This window comes from Syngnathus scovelli, chromosome 2, assembly GCF_024217435.2.
Source record: "Syngnathus scovelli strain Florida chromosome 2, RoL_Ssco_1.2, whole genome shotgun sequence".
In the NCBI taxonomy this organism is placed as follows: Eukaryota; Metazoa; Chordata; class Actinopteri; order Syngnathiformes; family Syngnathidae; genus Syngnathus; species Syngnathus scovelli.
This window is the reverse complement of record NC_090848.1, coordinates 11,689,986-11,704,562: the sequence shown is the minus strand read 5'-3', so window position 1 is coordinate 11,704,562 and position 14,577 is coordinate 11,689,986. Positions and strand designations below refer to the sequence as shown.

Below are 14,577 nucleotides of genomic sequence, written 5' to 3'. Positions count from 1 at the left end.
TATTTGTGATATTTTTCTTTCAACACTTTTCTGTCAATCACATTCAAACTCAATGAAAATGTAGCATGTAGTAACTGACTTTTTCTGGGACTATAACAAAACATTTTTGAATTCGGCATAAACAGAAACAAAAAACAACAAACGTCATTGAGGCCATTTGATGTCAAGTGCTGCTAATGTGAAATGCTAATCCTAGTTGAAATGCTGTCAATGGGATGTGGTACTAAAAATTCATGAGTTTACATACCATTCGCAGTTCAATAGGATATCAATTAGCAAGTACGTGTGTCAGCATTTAGCATGCAGGGTAATGCCCATTCACTTTAGGTGTTTTGTTTAGATTTCTGAAGACTGGACCAAAGACCATAAAACGCCAAAACCCACAATCAAAAAATAATATATTCACTAAAAAAAACAAACAGAAGTTGGCCTTTAACGATCTGATAAATCAATTAGCCACCTAAACCAGTAACTGTGGTTTTATACGTTTTTATTTTTTTAACACGTGTGGATTTACACGTAAACGCCGTGTGACTCTAATTAAATATAAAACAAACTTTTGACATTTCTCTGTGACTTCAATTGAAGTATTCCGTTTTAAGTATTAATTACTCTCGTCTGAATAATTCGGGTGAGAATGTGAAAAGATAAGCAAGGAAATGGATTCAAACAAACGCGCGGTCTGGTCAGCTTTTACGGAAACCCTAATCCAGCCAAATCCTAGCTAACTAGCCCAGGTGTTGAGGATTACCCCTCGGCACAGAGGGGAAGGGCAGTTTAATAAGGTTTACATAGCTTCCAATATCCACTCTTATCACAAGTGCTCTGCAGGAGTCAGCTGATCCCACTGGGAAATGACCTGCGACATAAACCCTCACGCTTATCACGTTGCCTATTCCTGGAGGACACGAGGGCCGCTATGGAGATGAGCGCTGTAACAATACTTGCATGATCGTAATCATAAACTGGAGCAGCTCCATGATCCATTTGGTTTGCAACTGCAATGGGAAGAACATCAAAGTTTGTGCCATGAAAGTTTCATAAACTCGGTTTTATTTCAGCAAGAACATTGAGCTCCAAGGTTAGAATTTAATGGGAGAACAATGTCTTCAGACGCCCTGTTACAGCTCACTGCAGACCAGAAGATTTATTTTATTAGGGATTAATCACCTTAATTATTCCGCAGATTCAATGATTGACTGTAACGATGTACGGTGTTCAAGTAAGCGAAGCGTTCCTGTCATCAGAACTTTATTGTCTAAAAACATTTTGGAGTACTGTGCGAAAATGGAATTCGGTATGCAGTCGGGGTGGTCGTGGCTCCATTCCTGCCAAGTTTCCTTTGGCCATTTAGAATTGCAGAAGCTCCCCCAGTTGCAGTATTGATTTATAGTATGTGTGAAGATTTCAACATCTCCGGTGTTGTAGCCTACTCCGGGGATGGCGAGTGACTAAGTCATGTCGTATGTCACTTGAGCTAAATCACTGGACAATGGTAAATGAGCTTTCACTTTTCCACCTGTTTCACACTCACTCCTCATCTTCATCATCTTCTAACACTGTCAAGCATTTCGGAGGTCAAAAACATCTCCACTTTTTTAACCAAATTAATGGCTGTCCATATTTCTCAGCAGACATCGCTGCCGGCGTTCAGGTATCCTGCTTATAATGTTCCCATTGGATCAATACATTTAATTTCCCAAGTTTTCTGTTAAGAAGCCCTTTGACTTGTATTCAAACATTTAAAGAAGAGATTAAATTTGATTTAATGTGGTTGTGACAATCCTCCAACAATCTATGTCACGTAACAGACTACTGGAATATTTTGGGCATTGTATAGGAAAAAAAAAAAAAAAAAAACTTCATTTGGTGAAACCACCTAAAACCGGTGGAAAATGTAACTATGTAGAAATTATAGGGGGGAAAAAATCCCCTTCTAATCAATGACAAATGGGAAATTTGTCGTACCGCTGCATATTTCTTCAAATCTGTCACCAAAGGAAATGCCAACCACCAGCCAAAACACTAAATTTTTTTTTGCAGTGACACGAAACTTACCAAAATGAGCAGGCTGGGAAGCCAAGCAAATACACGACTACCCCGTTGCCTTTGGTGTTAGCTACACAAACGGAAATAAACACAGTAATGCCAGTCGCACGGACTTGGATCATGGTCTGACACGTTATTGTTTGCGAGTATGTACCCATGAATAAAAACATTCCAATGGACAACAAAAGTTGCATATGCTCCAAATTGCTTTGGCAAGGAAATAAACATGTCAGAGTTAATACATCCTTCGGTGCAGCCAAATGCCGCTTGCTCTGGTAATTGACTCATGCCCAAGATTAAAAGATTGGGTTTTCCCAGTGAGTTTCTTTCATTCTTTTGTGTTGAGGAATCATACTTGTTGGGAACAAGTTAGGCCAGCGGAGGATGAAGCCAATGCGTTGGGACAAGGGCGAATAAACAAAGTCAAAACACACACAAAATACCAAAGAAGAAAGGGCTGTAGGGGGAAAACCCAATGACATTTAGTTGAAATAGTCTCCACCAGAGAACATATTTTCCATGAGGACACCAAAGCTCTCCTTGTTTTAGCACATTTCAAACTAATTAGTTTTAGTTTGAAGGAACGAGCTGTGACAAACAAATTTAACAGAATTATCGGTGATCTGCACTTAAATGTTATTTGAAAATAAAAACATTCGGAACAATTTAGAAATCTTATGAATCCAAGACAATGTTAAAATAAAAAATTTGACTTGTTTTGTAAGCCTAGATAAATCGTCGATGAAGCGGGACGCCTTATAAAATGTTGCCTGGGGCACTACATTGACTCTACACCGAATACGTATTCCCGAGTCAACAAAGTGGAACTTACAAAAGAATGTTTGGATAATCGTCAAAGTTTTTTCATTGGGGTTTATGAACTATATAACTGCTTGTTCTCCTGGATCTGATCCAAGTGTATCTTCTGAAACATTTTAAATTCCAGAACATTTTTGAATGAACCCGCCCAATCCTGGTTATGACCACATTCAACTCCTGCTATAAGCTGCTCGCTACGGAGGTGAGACCTTGTCAGATTTGCTTTTCCTCTCTGATTTATTAGAAGGCCTGGGATAAGAAGCAAAGTAGAGGGGGGTGTTAGTTGGAATAGGACGCGGAAGGGAGAGCGCCAGTGTGTGGGAGAATTGTAGGGACTCGTAGGTGTGCAGTTCAAACATAGGGCAATGTTTACTTTGAGCGCTCAGACCATTGCTGCTTGCTTTGCAGCCAAATCTGCCAACACCCACCACACAACCTACCCCCAACCATCCCTCCCCAAAGCCTTCACCTTTCCTTCTGGTGCACAAGATAGACTTGAAATACGGGCCAGATGCACGCATATTTGAGCTCCCATGAGCTTCTTGTAGCTTGGGAGTAAGGGTGGAGGTCAACTGCAAACAAGGTGTTCTCGGGTTTGCTTTGCTGCACATAATTACGCAAGAACTGTAATACACCTGCACAGTGCATCAGGGTCAAGGCCAGATACGCATGCTAGCTGACTTTGGGTGAGAAGTGGGGTACAATCTGGACCATTAACCGGAAACAGTCATACTTTCGGACAATTTAAAGTGAAACGGGCTGAGCAAAGCCCACACAGAAAGGTCAAAGATGAAACAGATTTGAACCCCAAACTTTTTTCTGAGTGGCTACAGCGCTATTCACGTATCAACAATACTGCTCGCCAAATACCCAACAAGATAAATCAGATGCACAGGAAGCAGGCACAAAGTAAGGAACTTGAATCAGGCCTAAGTATTTTTTGGGGAAGAAAAAAAAAAGGGGGGTGATTTTTAAGCTGCGAAGACAAACGGAGCTGCGAAATGGTTGGATTAAATGCAGACATCGACACGAAATTTAGCATCTCGCTCCGCTCCACCCCACTCCGGTCTCGATTGCCTTGAGCTAATGAAGGGCCACACTGTTGGTTGTCCGGCCAGCCTCGTGAATAAAAATATCAACTGCTTCCATTCGGAATATTTACACTCATCCTTCACACACTCTAAATGTTTAGGAATCACCACCACTGACTGATCCTTTTGCGTTCAAGAAAACGGTGATCAAACACCTCCCAGCCCTCCCTGCTTATGTCCACCAACCATGAAGAAAAAATAAAGAAGAACATGTCAGTTCACTTTTAGAGTTGCATCGTTGGGTTCATAGTTGATCTTTGTGCTCTGACCTGGCACATTTCCAACCGGTTATCCGGTTGCTCTCACTAGCGGTGTTCGCGCCAGGTCAGCATGTTTAGCCGTCTCATGACCGGGCTGGTGATGTCAAGCCTGAACAGAAGCATTTCACCACTTTCAGACACACTGGCGTTAGAACGTGTTGATGGCGTTTCAGAGAGATTTATTTCGCCGGGGGTGGTGGGGGGTGCAGTGTGGACAACCCGCAGTGTGGCGCCTGTGGTAATTGCCTGCAGGTCAGTTTGCAACCAAACACTGGTAACTCTGAAAGACTGTACGCTGTTTGATGTTTTGTGACCTCCTGGCGCTGCTCCAGATGCAACTGCTGCCAATCGCTCAATAGACTCACTTTTGATTCAATAAAAGGCCAGGCTGACAATTTGGTTCTGCTCCACAATGCAGTAAATAGATAGCTAGTACATAAGAGACATGTTCAAAAGTCAAACTAATAAATGCACTTGCCTTTCTTGATGTGTCTTGACTGGTCCACCAATCTTAGTCTAAAGGAGGTTATCTATGGTTGCCATGGCAATGACAGACTATTCTCCTTAGGTACTGTACTAAGATCGGCCTCTAGACAAAGTTGTCTGATGTTTGCTGATACGACACTAGTGAGTCATGTCAAAGACATACAATATGTCATTAAAAAAAAAAGCTAAGGCTGGAACAATTCACTCAAACTCTTTTTACTATCAAAAGATATTTTTATTTTTAGATCTATAACATTTTCTAACTTTTCCCCCATTATTGAAAATGAACTAATAATAATTTTGTTTAACTACACTTTATCAATGAATCAATTATTTTTACATCAATGCATATTTTAGAGGTTTAATATGGTGCTGATTCCATTTTATTTATTTTTTGGAAGGTCTTCAGTGACATCTTACTGTTTGATTTCATAATAAGGGTTTTTGAATTTCTGAAGAAAGTTCCGAGGACTCCAGAAGATGTTGGAAAATGCAAAGGACCTGTTCATTAAAAGCCTTTGAAGGTTACATTACAATGAATGAACTCGCTGCATCTCTGAAATTTTAAACCTCTACCGAGAATCTGGTCCTTGTGCCTATTTTTTTCCTTGTGCCTTTCATTTTGGCATGCGGTCCTAACAGACCTCAGACCAGCTCCATATGGAAAACATTTATTGCAACAATTAAGCTAATATTAAGAAAAATAAAAAATGGCACGACACAATTTTTTTTTTTTAGAAGATGTATGAACTGAATTATTGAATACAAGCAGTTTGCAGCTGGAGTGGTGCAAAATTCATTTGTAACATGCAAAGGAATGTTCACCCTCCATGGCACGTGTGCTCCTTAACAAATCCTTGGCCCATGCAGTTTATTTTATATGGCTGCAGGGTGGTAGTTAGTCCAGCTGTACACTTTATATTTATACAACAGGAGTTAACTGACATGACACTCTCCCTGCCTGCACACAGTCATTACATTCACTGGCGGTCACTTTAGCCAGCTACGGTACCAACTAGAAAGATGGCAACATAGCAATTACAGCAAAAGTGTGATATTTTTAGTTTGTTCCTGTCCAAGCCAGTCATACGTAAAGTGAATGCGTCTCTGTGTGAGTTGTGAAGCGGACTTTTGAAATGAAAGGTTCGGTGGCCTGGAAATGACTGAATGGGCCCCTCGTTTAGAACTTACGAGACGGAACAATTAACAAACATCTGTTTACAGCGACATATTAAGTGCTTAATGGTGTTTGTCAAAGAGCGGCAGTCGCTTTCAATAAGGGAACATTGAAGAACTGGAGAAATATTGCTTTTAATCCTTTTACTTGTAAGAAAAAAAATAAGATGAACTAATTGAACTGTTGGAATTAATATTAGAAAACTGTCAGTGTTATTACATTATGTCACATAAAATGTGTGAAAGCTCGTTTATTTTTTGTTAGCTTTGCTAATGAGAGATATTATCTAAGTTTCTTAATAGTTGCTCAAGAACTAAATGATTAATTATTTCATTGCTGTTTTATTACACCATATGAATTGAATCATTCATTAATGAAAGTTGAAGCAAAATGTTCCCGGTCACAGTGAATATTGAATGAAAATGATTAATGATGAATGAAAGAGGCGTTGGTGCTCAATCAGCCATTTGCCACATCCCATCGTCTCCCAATATGTCATACATTGCTGGTGTTGGACGGAATCCTCTTATCTCCAAAATCATTACTTGTCAAGAGGGCCCAAAAAATGGCATTAGCATTGGATGACGGAAAAAAAAACAAGCCATGTTTAACACTTTTGATTGATCAATATTTTTTTTTAAATAACACCTACACGTCAGGACTGACCAAAAGTATAGGTTTTTGAAAACATATTCAATTCACCAAAATGTGACTTTTTGTGTTTGACTTTTATGTTTGTGTCAACCGTCACATTTATGTTTGATTTTGATATTTGAACTGTGCTGGCAGTGAATGAGTTTAAATTGTAAAATGTATTGGTGTGTAATTTCAGAAGCATATCTTGCCTATATTGTGGCCAATCAAAAAGAAAAAGACTAGCAAGATGGACAAAGAACAAGACCACAGCCAACATTTTTGTTCCTTGTCCGTGTTGCCTTCATGTCCTCCTGCTCCAACACTGCAAGATGTACAGAAGAGCTCAATATACAGAAGGTGGCTCAGCTTTTTTCCCATGCCTATGTCCATTGAGGACCTCAAATTCATTTCCAACGACCCCTCTCACTCCTCCCACCCCTCCGTGCCTTGAATGCACTGGTGAGAACCCACCAAATAAATAACTTTGCTCTTTCTTTTTCATGTGGACTCCTTGATGTATCGGCTTGGATTTTCCATTACTCAGCAGAATAAAAGCATTTCCTTTCACTTCCAACAGTAAAGTTGGCGCTCGCCGTCAGGAATGTAAACACACGCAGTCTGTAAACAAGGCTCTCTGTGACCCCAACCCCCTCAAACATCACTGACCACTACAAGACAGGCCTAACGATGTCCCTCTTTGACCCCCCCCCAGCCGTCCCCGATTCATCGTGCAAAGAGCGACACGGCTATGTTATTCAGCCCGCACGTGACAGGAGTATGAAGAGGGCCTACGAAGATGACAGTCTAAGAGATCCTCAACATGTCCCATCAGTTAGTAACAGAAAAAACAAATGTGGGCTTTGCGGTGGAGGGAGGCGGGAGGATTGAGGGGGGGGGGGTTCGAGGATTAATGATCTGCTGCAGCTGGCTGAAGAGCGGCAGAGTGATTCCTCAGTAAGCGCTGGTGGGGTCGGAGGGGAGATGGGGTGTTTTGGAGGTGAGTTTCAGACTTGAGGAGACAGAGAGCCTTCAGCCACCACCTCCATCCTCCCCCGACGGCGATGCTGTCAGCACGCCGTCGCATCTGCGTGCAGGACAAAGGCCACTGACGGGGTGAGAAGAAGATGGAAGCAAGGGGAGTGACTTCTGTCATTTCAACCGCAATGCCGCACTGCAGAGACGCATCCCAGGCCTCATTTGGAACATCTTGTTCAGATTAAAGCTCCACAAACAAACAAGCTAGTTTGAATGCTTTCTGCGCTCCCTCCCTCACTGACGCCAGTCACTGTCGTCCTCGCACGGGCTCCCTCTTCATTTTCGGATGCAGTACAAAATGTTCACTCCCACAGACCTCAATAGACAGGATCCTCCATACTTTGTGGATTTGGTGTCATTTGATCATCCTGTTAGGTCACTATTAACTGCCTTTTACTTAGTGTCCCTGACACAAAAGCTAAACATAATAGAGCCTTGCAGTCTATTGTCCCCAAATTTTGGAATGCATGTCTTTTTGAGCTAACAAGCTGTCTCTTTAGTGGACTTTTAGGTGTAAATTTCAGAATTGCCCTGGGAAGTACCAAGCATACTTGTCTGTATATGAATAAAAACATCTGTATGCAAATTACAAACAGTAATGCACATTTTTGGTACAGTAAAATCACAATATTGCTTGTCCAGGCAAGGACTCATTGTTTACATCTACCGGTGGCGACATGCTAGCAAGGGTTAGGAAGTTAGCACTTCTGTTGTAACACTGGAATGGATAAACACACGAATACTGTTTCGAGTTCTTCACCAAAACCCAACAACATTGCCCCTCAGCAATGTGAAACAATTTTGATTTACAACAACTATCAAAAGCTGAAACAGCGGACAAACTAATCAGGATGCAAACTCTTAAATCACATTTTAGTGGTTTGGTAAATTCCCCTAAGAACCAAGAACAGGACGCCTTGTCTTCTAGTTTGAAATTATTGACTTGCATAAGTAAACACTCTTCTGCTAGTCTTTATATTGTATGTTTTTTTTTTCAGTTCATTTATATTGGTGTTGTTACTTGAATTAACTAACCAAGTTCAAGCTGAAACTAACGGAGTGAAGCCAACGACTGCACTGGCTCAACACCAACAAAACTATGTTATGACGTTCTGTCTGGGAATAATCAATGTCTATTCGTTTTAATGAGCAGTAAAGTTTGTACTGAATCAATGTTCCCTCTAACTTTTTCATGCGTGACATTCACACAAACTCCCTGAACATTCCTTGGACCACGGTAAGCAACATCAGACTTGCACGCAGCGGTCAAACCAGTATCGCAACAGTTCAAAACCTGAGATCATAATAAATTACACGATGTAGGTAAGTTACAAAAAAAAAAATCAAACCACCTCCATATCAAATTTGAGAATATCATTCGAAAGACATTTGTACACTGAATAAAACGAGCTGCAGTTTGTAAGAATCGGGTAAAGATTAAGGATTGCACTTTTTTTTGCCGTGAATTGGCTCAAATGGACTTTTCTGGAAATAAATGAAAGTAAATGGGAATGAAAGTGAAATCATCAAAAGGTAAATGTTGAAGAATATTATTACTAATAACTACTGAAATCGTGTTGACTTTATCTTTATATTCAAAGTCTTTGGTGATAAATATTAGACTGTCTTCACCGATCAGATTGTTGTAACGGATTTTAAAAAGTAGGATAAAGTGGTCTTAAGTGCGTAACTCACATTGCAAGAACACTTCATAATGTGCTTCAATTGTGCAAGGATATTCTCACTCAAGCATCGGGGCACTTTTCCCCCGGTTTGTTGGTGAAATGGCGGGCAGACAGCGTTAAAGCTGGACAATGCCGCCTCACCCATTGACGTGCTGTCAAACACATTGCAATTATCTGCCAACTATTTTTGCTCCAGGTTGTTTGTTTTTTAAAATATCCAGGACAATACAGACAAAATGAGTTGGCGAATAACACTCGTCACCATGGCAATAAAAATAGTGGCCATAATTAAGACGGACCAAATTTTTTATTGTTTTTGTACGAGGTAATACAAAATTGCAAAATGCTCCTGCAGCTGTCCCAACTCTTACATGTAAATAAGCAGCTGATAATAAGAAAAATAATTGTTACCCCGAGTGATTAACTTAATGAAATATGCAATTTCCATGACAGTATAAAACTCAGATAGCTTCAGGACTGCACCTTAACATGAGCTTGCAAAGAGGAAAATGTCACCCATTCCACCTTTAAGAGAAAAGTGAATGACAGACAATAAATACTTGGTGGCGCCTGCAAACATGGAGCTCATTGCTCACACTGCACAATTTAAAAAAAAAGCCATGGTATCAAAAAAAAAAAGAAAAAAAAAACTTCTCCATAAAGGAGGCTCATTTGCGAGAGTGGGAGCACTTGTGCCTGGGAAGTGCAATCATTTATAGCCAACCTACAATCACTCATCCTTCGCCAAACACCCTCACACCCACTGATCAAAGTTTCACCGTGAATCATCCAGCATCGCTCTTGGACAGAATTGCAATCGAATGCGTTCACCACTCAAGTAATGGCAAGATAATCATCTCGGTGCTCCGTCGGCTGCTGTGTAACAACACGTACGGTGCTCTTGGCGCGCCGCTTGGCAAGCAGATGCTTTGTGGCCGCGTTTGCCGAGTGCCTAAAGCCACGCCGAATCGATCTCCTCGATCCCATTCGTCATGGCCGAACGAATGAGAGCTGCCTGCAGAGGTAGACACAGACTAAGGTGAGCTTCTTGTGACCAGACAACACTTTGTTGTGAATGAAGGCTTAGGACACTCAACTGGTTGAATTTGGCAATTAGAGAGTGGGGTGGGTGGGTGAGCATGGCCGGGAAATAATTGCGTAGCTGACAATTCCAAGAAGCCAGAAAGAATCCAAATGAGAAGAACTTTCCAGCAGGTATCAAGATAGTTTTCACAAAAGGAAACTTGTTTTTTTCCAAGAAGAACAACTTTTAGGAAACAGCTAATGGTGGCCCTATAAGGCCAAGTTGTGGAGGCCATAATTTAAAACAATACTTAACAAAATTTCGAAGCAGACCCTGAAAAGGATTCAAGGCTTGTCCTCAGGGCAAAATGAAAACAAATCCCATTCATAAATCAATTCTAATCTAATATTTGCGAACCAACTGAGATTTGGCAACTCAACTTGGCAGGCAGACTTTTGCATTGTCTTGTTTTCAAGGCACATGCTGCCTTTGAGGGAGAAAGTCAAACAACTCAGCCAACACCTCTGCAGGAGCGTCGCTGGCTACTGCACAAAATACACAGATGATGAGAGGACAAGACCAAAATCTTTTTTTCCTTCCGTGAACCCCGCTGCCCACTTTCTTTTAGTTTCTTTTTATTTTCTGTTTCACAGACCATAAGGGTGTCGGTTGTGGCTTCTTTGAGAAAAGATGCATTATGTCTTCTTCATTCTCTCTTGACCAATTAATTGCTCTGCCTTTTAGATGTCACACTAGCTCAAGAAAGGATGCCAACACACGGATGGTACAAATCAAATTGTGAACTTTGGTACCTTTCACCATTTTTTATTTATTTCTTTTTTGACAACATAATGAAAACATGAACTTCTGCTACTTTCTTCATTTACTTTCCCAAACTTTCAAATTTCCAAATGCAATAAATATTTGTATATTTTAGTGTCAAAAGCGCTTAGTCCCAACCCTTTTTGATATGCAAAACTCTGAATGGCTTGGTTTGTGGTGTGTGCATTTGTGTGTGCGTGTTCGTATAGGGCTGGGCTTCCCTATGGCCGAGTAGGAAAAGCGGCGCTACTTCATTAAATGCAAAGGAAAGGAAGCGAAGACAAAGCAAACAAAGCAAGAGTTGGGTGAAAAAGGAAAGTGAATGTCGGGGGTGGGTGGGCTCGGGTGGGCTCCCCTCCCTCACGCTCTCTCTCTCTCCCTCACTCTCTCGTCTCCTCTCCAGAGAGGAGGGAGGTCGGCAGCATCTCTAGGTAAGCAGCCCCGTCACTCGGGGTCTCATATTGCCAAGGCCGCCCGGTTCCCACAGTGCGAGCGGACCGAGACGTGGCCTTCCTCCCCACTCGGGCGGCCCTGTGTCTTTAGACCCCCAGGCCCTGGAGCAGAGGTTACACCAACACAGCCAAGCACAGCAACATGTCAGGCCCACACCAACCGTTGCCTTGGTGCCGCCGCATTAGCGAAGCGCTCTTGACTGCCTGCCTGCGAGGAAAGTGATTTGCCGCGACGTCTGCGGCTCTCCTCCAGCCTTTGCCGCCATGCGGCCACTCCTCTCGGCACACTTAATCTCTCCGCTTTCTGCGCCATTCTCCTCTTCTTTGTCATCCTCTCCATCACATCCTCAAGTTCTCCCGCCCTCATTCCACTGCACCTCTTCCCACCCCTCTGAGTAATGACTTATGTCTGAAGTGCCACGATTAGTCTGACAACGACAAAAGACAAAGACGCTTGTCACACACACATCTACCTTGAGTAAGTGTTGAGATGACAAATTGTGCATTTCTTTCCAGCTTGTCGACTCGTCATTGGCACCGATGTCGAGCAAAGTGGGGGTTTTCGGTTCAGGCGCCGAGAGGCCGCACAATGCTCTCGGTAAGTGGCCCCGAGGCCTTTTCAGTGGCCGCTCACTGGTGACCCACAAACAGGTGCACGCCATTTCACATATAGTCCTCTCTACGAAGCAGCGTGTCTGATGTTGTGGAGAATAAAGTGAGGAAAAAGTAGTTCTAATAGCAAAATGTAAATATTGAGTTTTCCCACAAGTGGAGGGGGGCAGACCACCCAGAGTGCAAAATAGTCACCCACCCCCCTTTTTTTTTTTTTTTTTTTTTGCCTTGTCGACAGCGCGAGAGATGTCTTTTTGTGTGTGTGTGAAACATCACCAACCCACAATCAACACTCGCACACAAACCATTATGTGTCTTTCTTTGCATGCAAATACTTTCTGGCAGGCCCGGCTTGGCATTTTGTATTGTGGGAACATGAAGTGACGAGGGGGCCGGGCGGGACGGGGATCGCTGTGGAATACTGTGCCTCGTTGTTCCGCGCAAGGTGTCGGGAATCGAGGGGATTGAGCCCCGGGCCGCTTGTGTGCTCTGGAGCATTTCTCACAGGACAAGGGAGCAAGAGGGCAGGCGGCAGGGGCAGCTCGGCACTGTAGCTGCACTGTCTGACACTCACAGGCTCCTGCGTGTGTGCGTTACAGCCAGGTGTCAAATACTTGTCTGGACTGTGACAAATGCCTCCCGCTAGTCTCGCAGTAAGTACCTGCAGGCCTATGAAACATAACTGCTCACACCGCTCAAGATCAAAGTCAAGCACTGGAATGACAGCAAACTTCATTTGAGTTGAAGCGACTGTCTGATGACTCCAAGTGACCGCAAAAGAGGGGAGTCGACTGCTTGAACTCCACGCGTGCTTCCTGCATTTCTGAATAAAATGCTTTGAAATGGGTCTTACAAACACACTTTAAAGTGCTCAGTGGGAAGCGCGCTTAAATGCCCGTCATTAGCCATGCAGCAAACACATTTGTTTAAAGGGACACGCTGCACAAACAACAACACTACAAAACAAAAAGCTGCACTTAGATCATAAGTGCAGGAGGTGACAACTTACCTTGGCTGGTTTTACTTCCTGAAGCGGACTGTTGGACAAAGGCGACCAGGCAGAAGCCAACAATTCCAAGGCTAGCTCGTATCAAACCGTGCACATACATGCTCACTTTGCCTGCAGTTGAGCACTTTAGCCAAGATCGACGAGGTGCGGGAGCACGGCGGAGCGTGTGCGCGCCACGGAATTCTCCTGTTGTTATTCCTCGTGGGCGCGCGTGGACCAGGATCCAGGGCAACCCTCCTTTTTCTTAAATAAATGTATTTCTTTATTTATTGATTGATTGATAAATGTATTAAACCCGTTTATTTTAGTTTCCAGTTGGCGTCATTGCGGACTGTCCGACAACGCGGAGCGCAGGGAGGCTTATCTGTTATCATGTTTCGAGGCAGACCGATGTCATTTTAAGAGAGAGAGAGAGAGAGAGAGAGAGAGAGAGAGAGAGAGAGAGAGAGAGATGGAGCCGTGCGACGGACTTTGCAAGAAAAGGGGAGGAGAGAGGCGTCTGCGATGCACTACGGGCTCTTCCTTTCCTCATCTGCGCAAGATCTTTGCATTCTTTTTCTTTTTATCGACAAGCTTCATGCAGGTGCTGCTTACCTGCATGGCTTTTGTTGCGTGCGTGTCCCTTAATGATTGCACATGAGCAAAAGCAGTCAGACAGTCAGACAGTCAGACAGTCAGACAGACAGACAGACAGACAGACAGACAGACAGACAGACAGAGAGAGAGAGAGAGAGAGAGAGAGAGAGAGAGAGAGAGAGAGAGAGAGAGAGAGAGAGAGAGAGAGAGAGAGAGAGACCAACTTAACCTCTACATTATCTGAGACAATGCCCATGGGGGGAATTATTTAATTACCCCAAAAAGTCCCGCTGTAATTGGTTTACTATGCTGAAACAGTTCCAGCTGTTGAAAATCCAGATCAAGGTGAATTAATTCCTCAGGTGAACAATCAGTAATTGTTTACAGAAACAGTGATGAAAGCTTTAGATAATCACCAAAAGCAATTATGTTCCGTGTCATCAGGTTCCAGAACCTTGACAAATACCATCTTATCTGTGTAATGAGGAGATGAAGCTCAACTGTCACATTGCCCTGCCAGAAAGCAACAGCGCACATTTGGGCCCAAACAACACGTGGTATTAGCAACATGTGAGGAGTTAGCAAGTTGAGAGGATTCAAGATAAAGTTGACTTTTCAGTACTTGGGGCCTCCAGACCACTGCAGCGCTGCACATTCACCATCACCCCCAAGAGGACTGAAGCTTGACGAGTCCCATAAATCAAAATCTCTCAATACCGCAAGCGCAACCCACAGTGTCACATTGTAGGGCTAACGAGTGACAAAACATTTGCTTTCCACCAACATCCTGCAGAGTAAAACAAACAATAAAACTCACGACACCTACTTTCATCTGTCACATTAA

At 42.8% G+C, this 14,577-nt stretch overlaps 1 protein-coding gene across 4 annotated transcripts in view; it reads right to left on the bottom strand.

Annotated features, from left to right (window-relative positions):
• Positions 1–13,545, bottom strand: part of LOC125987708 (signal peptide, CUB and EGF-like domain-containing protein 3) — a 59,631-nt gene extending 46,086 nt beyond the window's left edge. For 3 of the 4 annotated variants that reach the window (XM_049752081.1, XM_049752082.1, XM_049752079.1), the window contains exon 1: positions 13,158–13,544. In XM_049752081.1, the coding sequence (XP_049608038.1) occupies positions 13,158–13,257 (100 nt within the window). In that variant the 5' untranslated portion in view covers positions 13,258–13,544. Of the gene's footprint in view, positions 1–13,157 lie in introns of all 4 variants that reach the window. The other variant, XM_049752080.1, reaches the window with a different exon arrangement.
• Between the last annotated feature and the right edge of the window lie 1,032 nt (positions 13,546–14,577).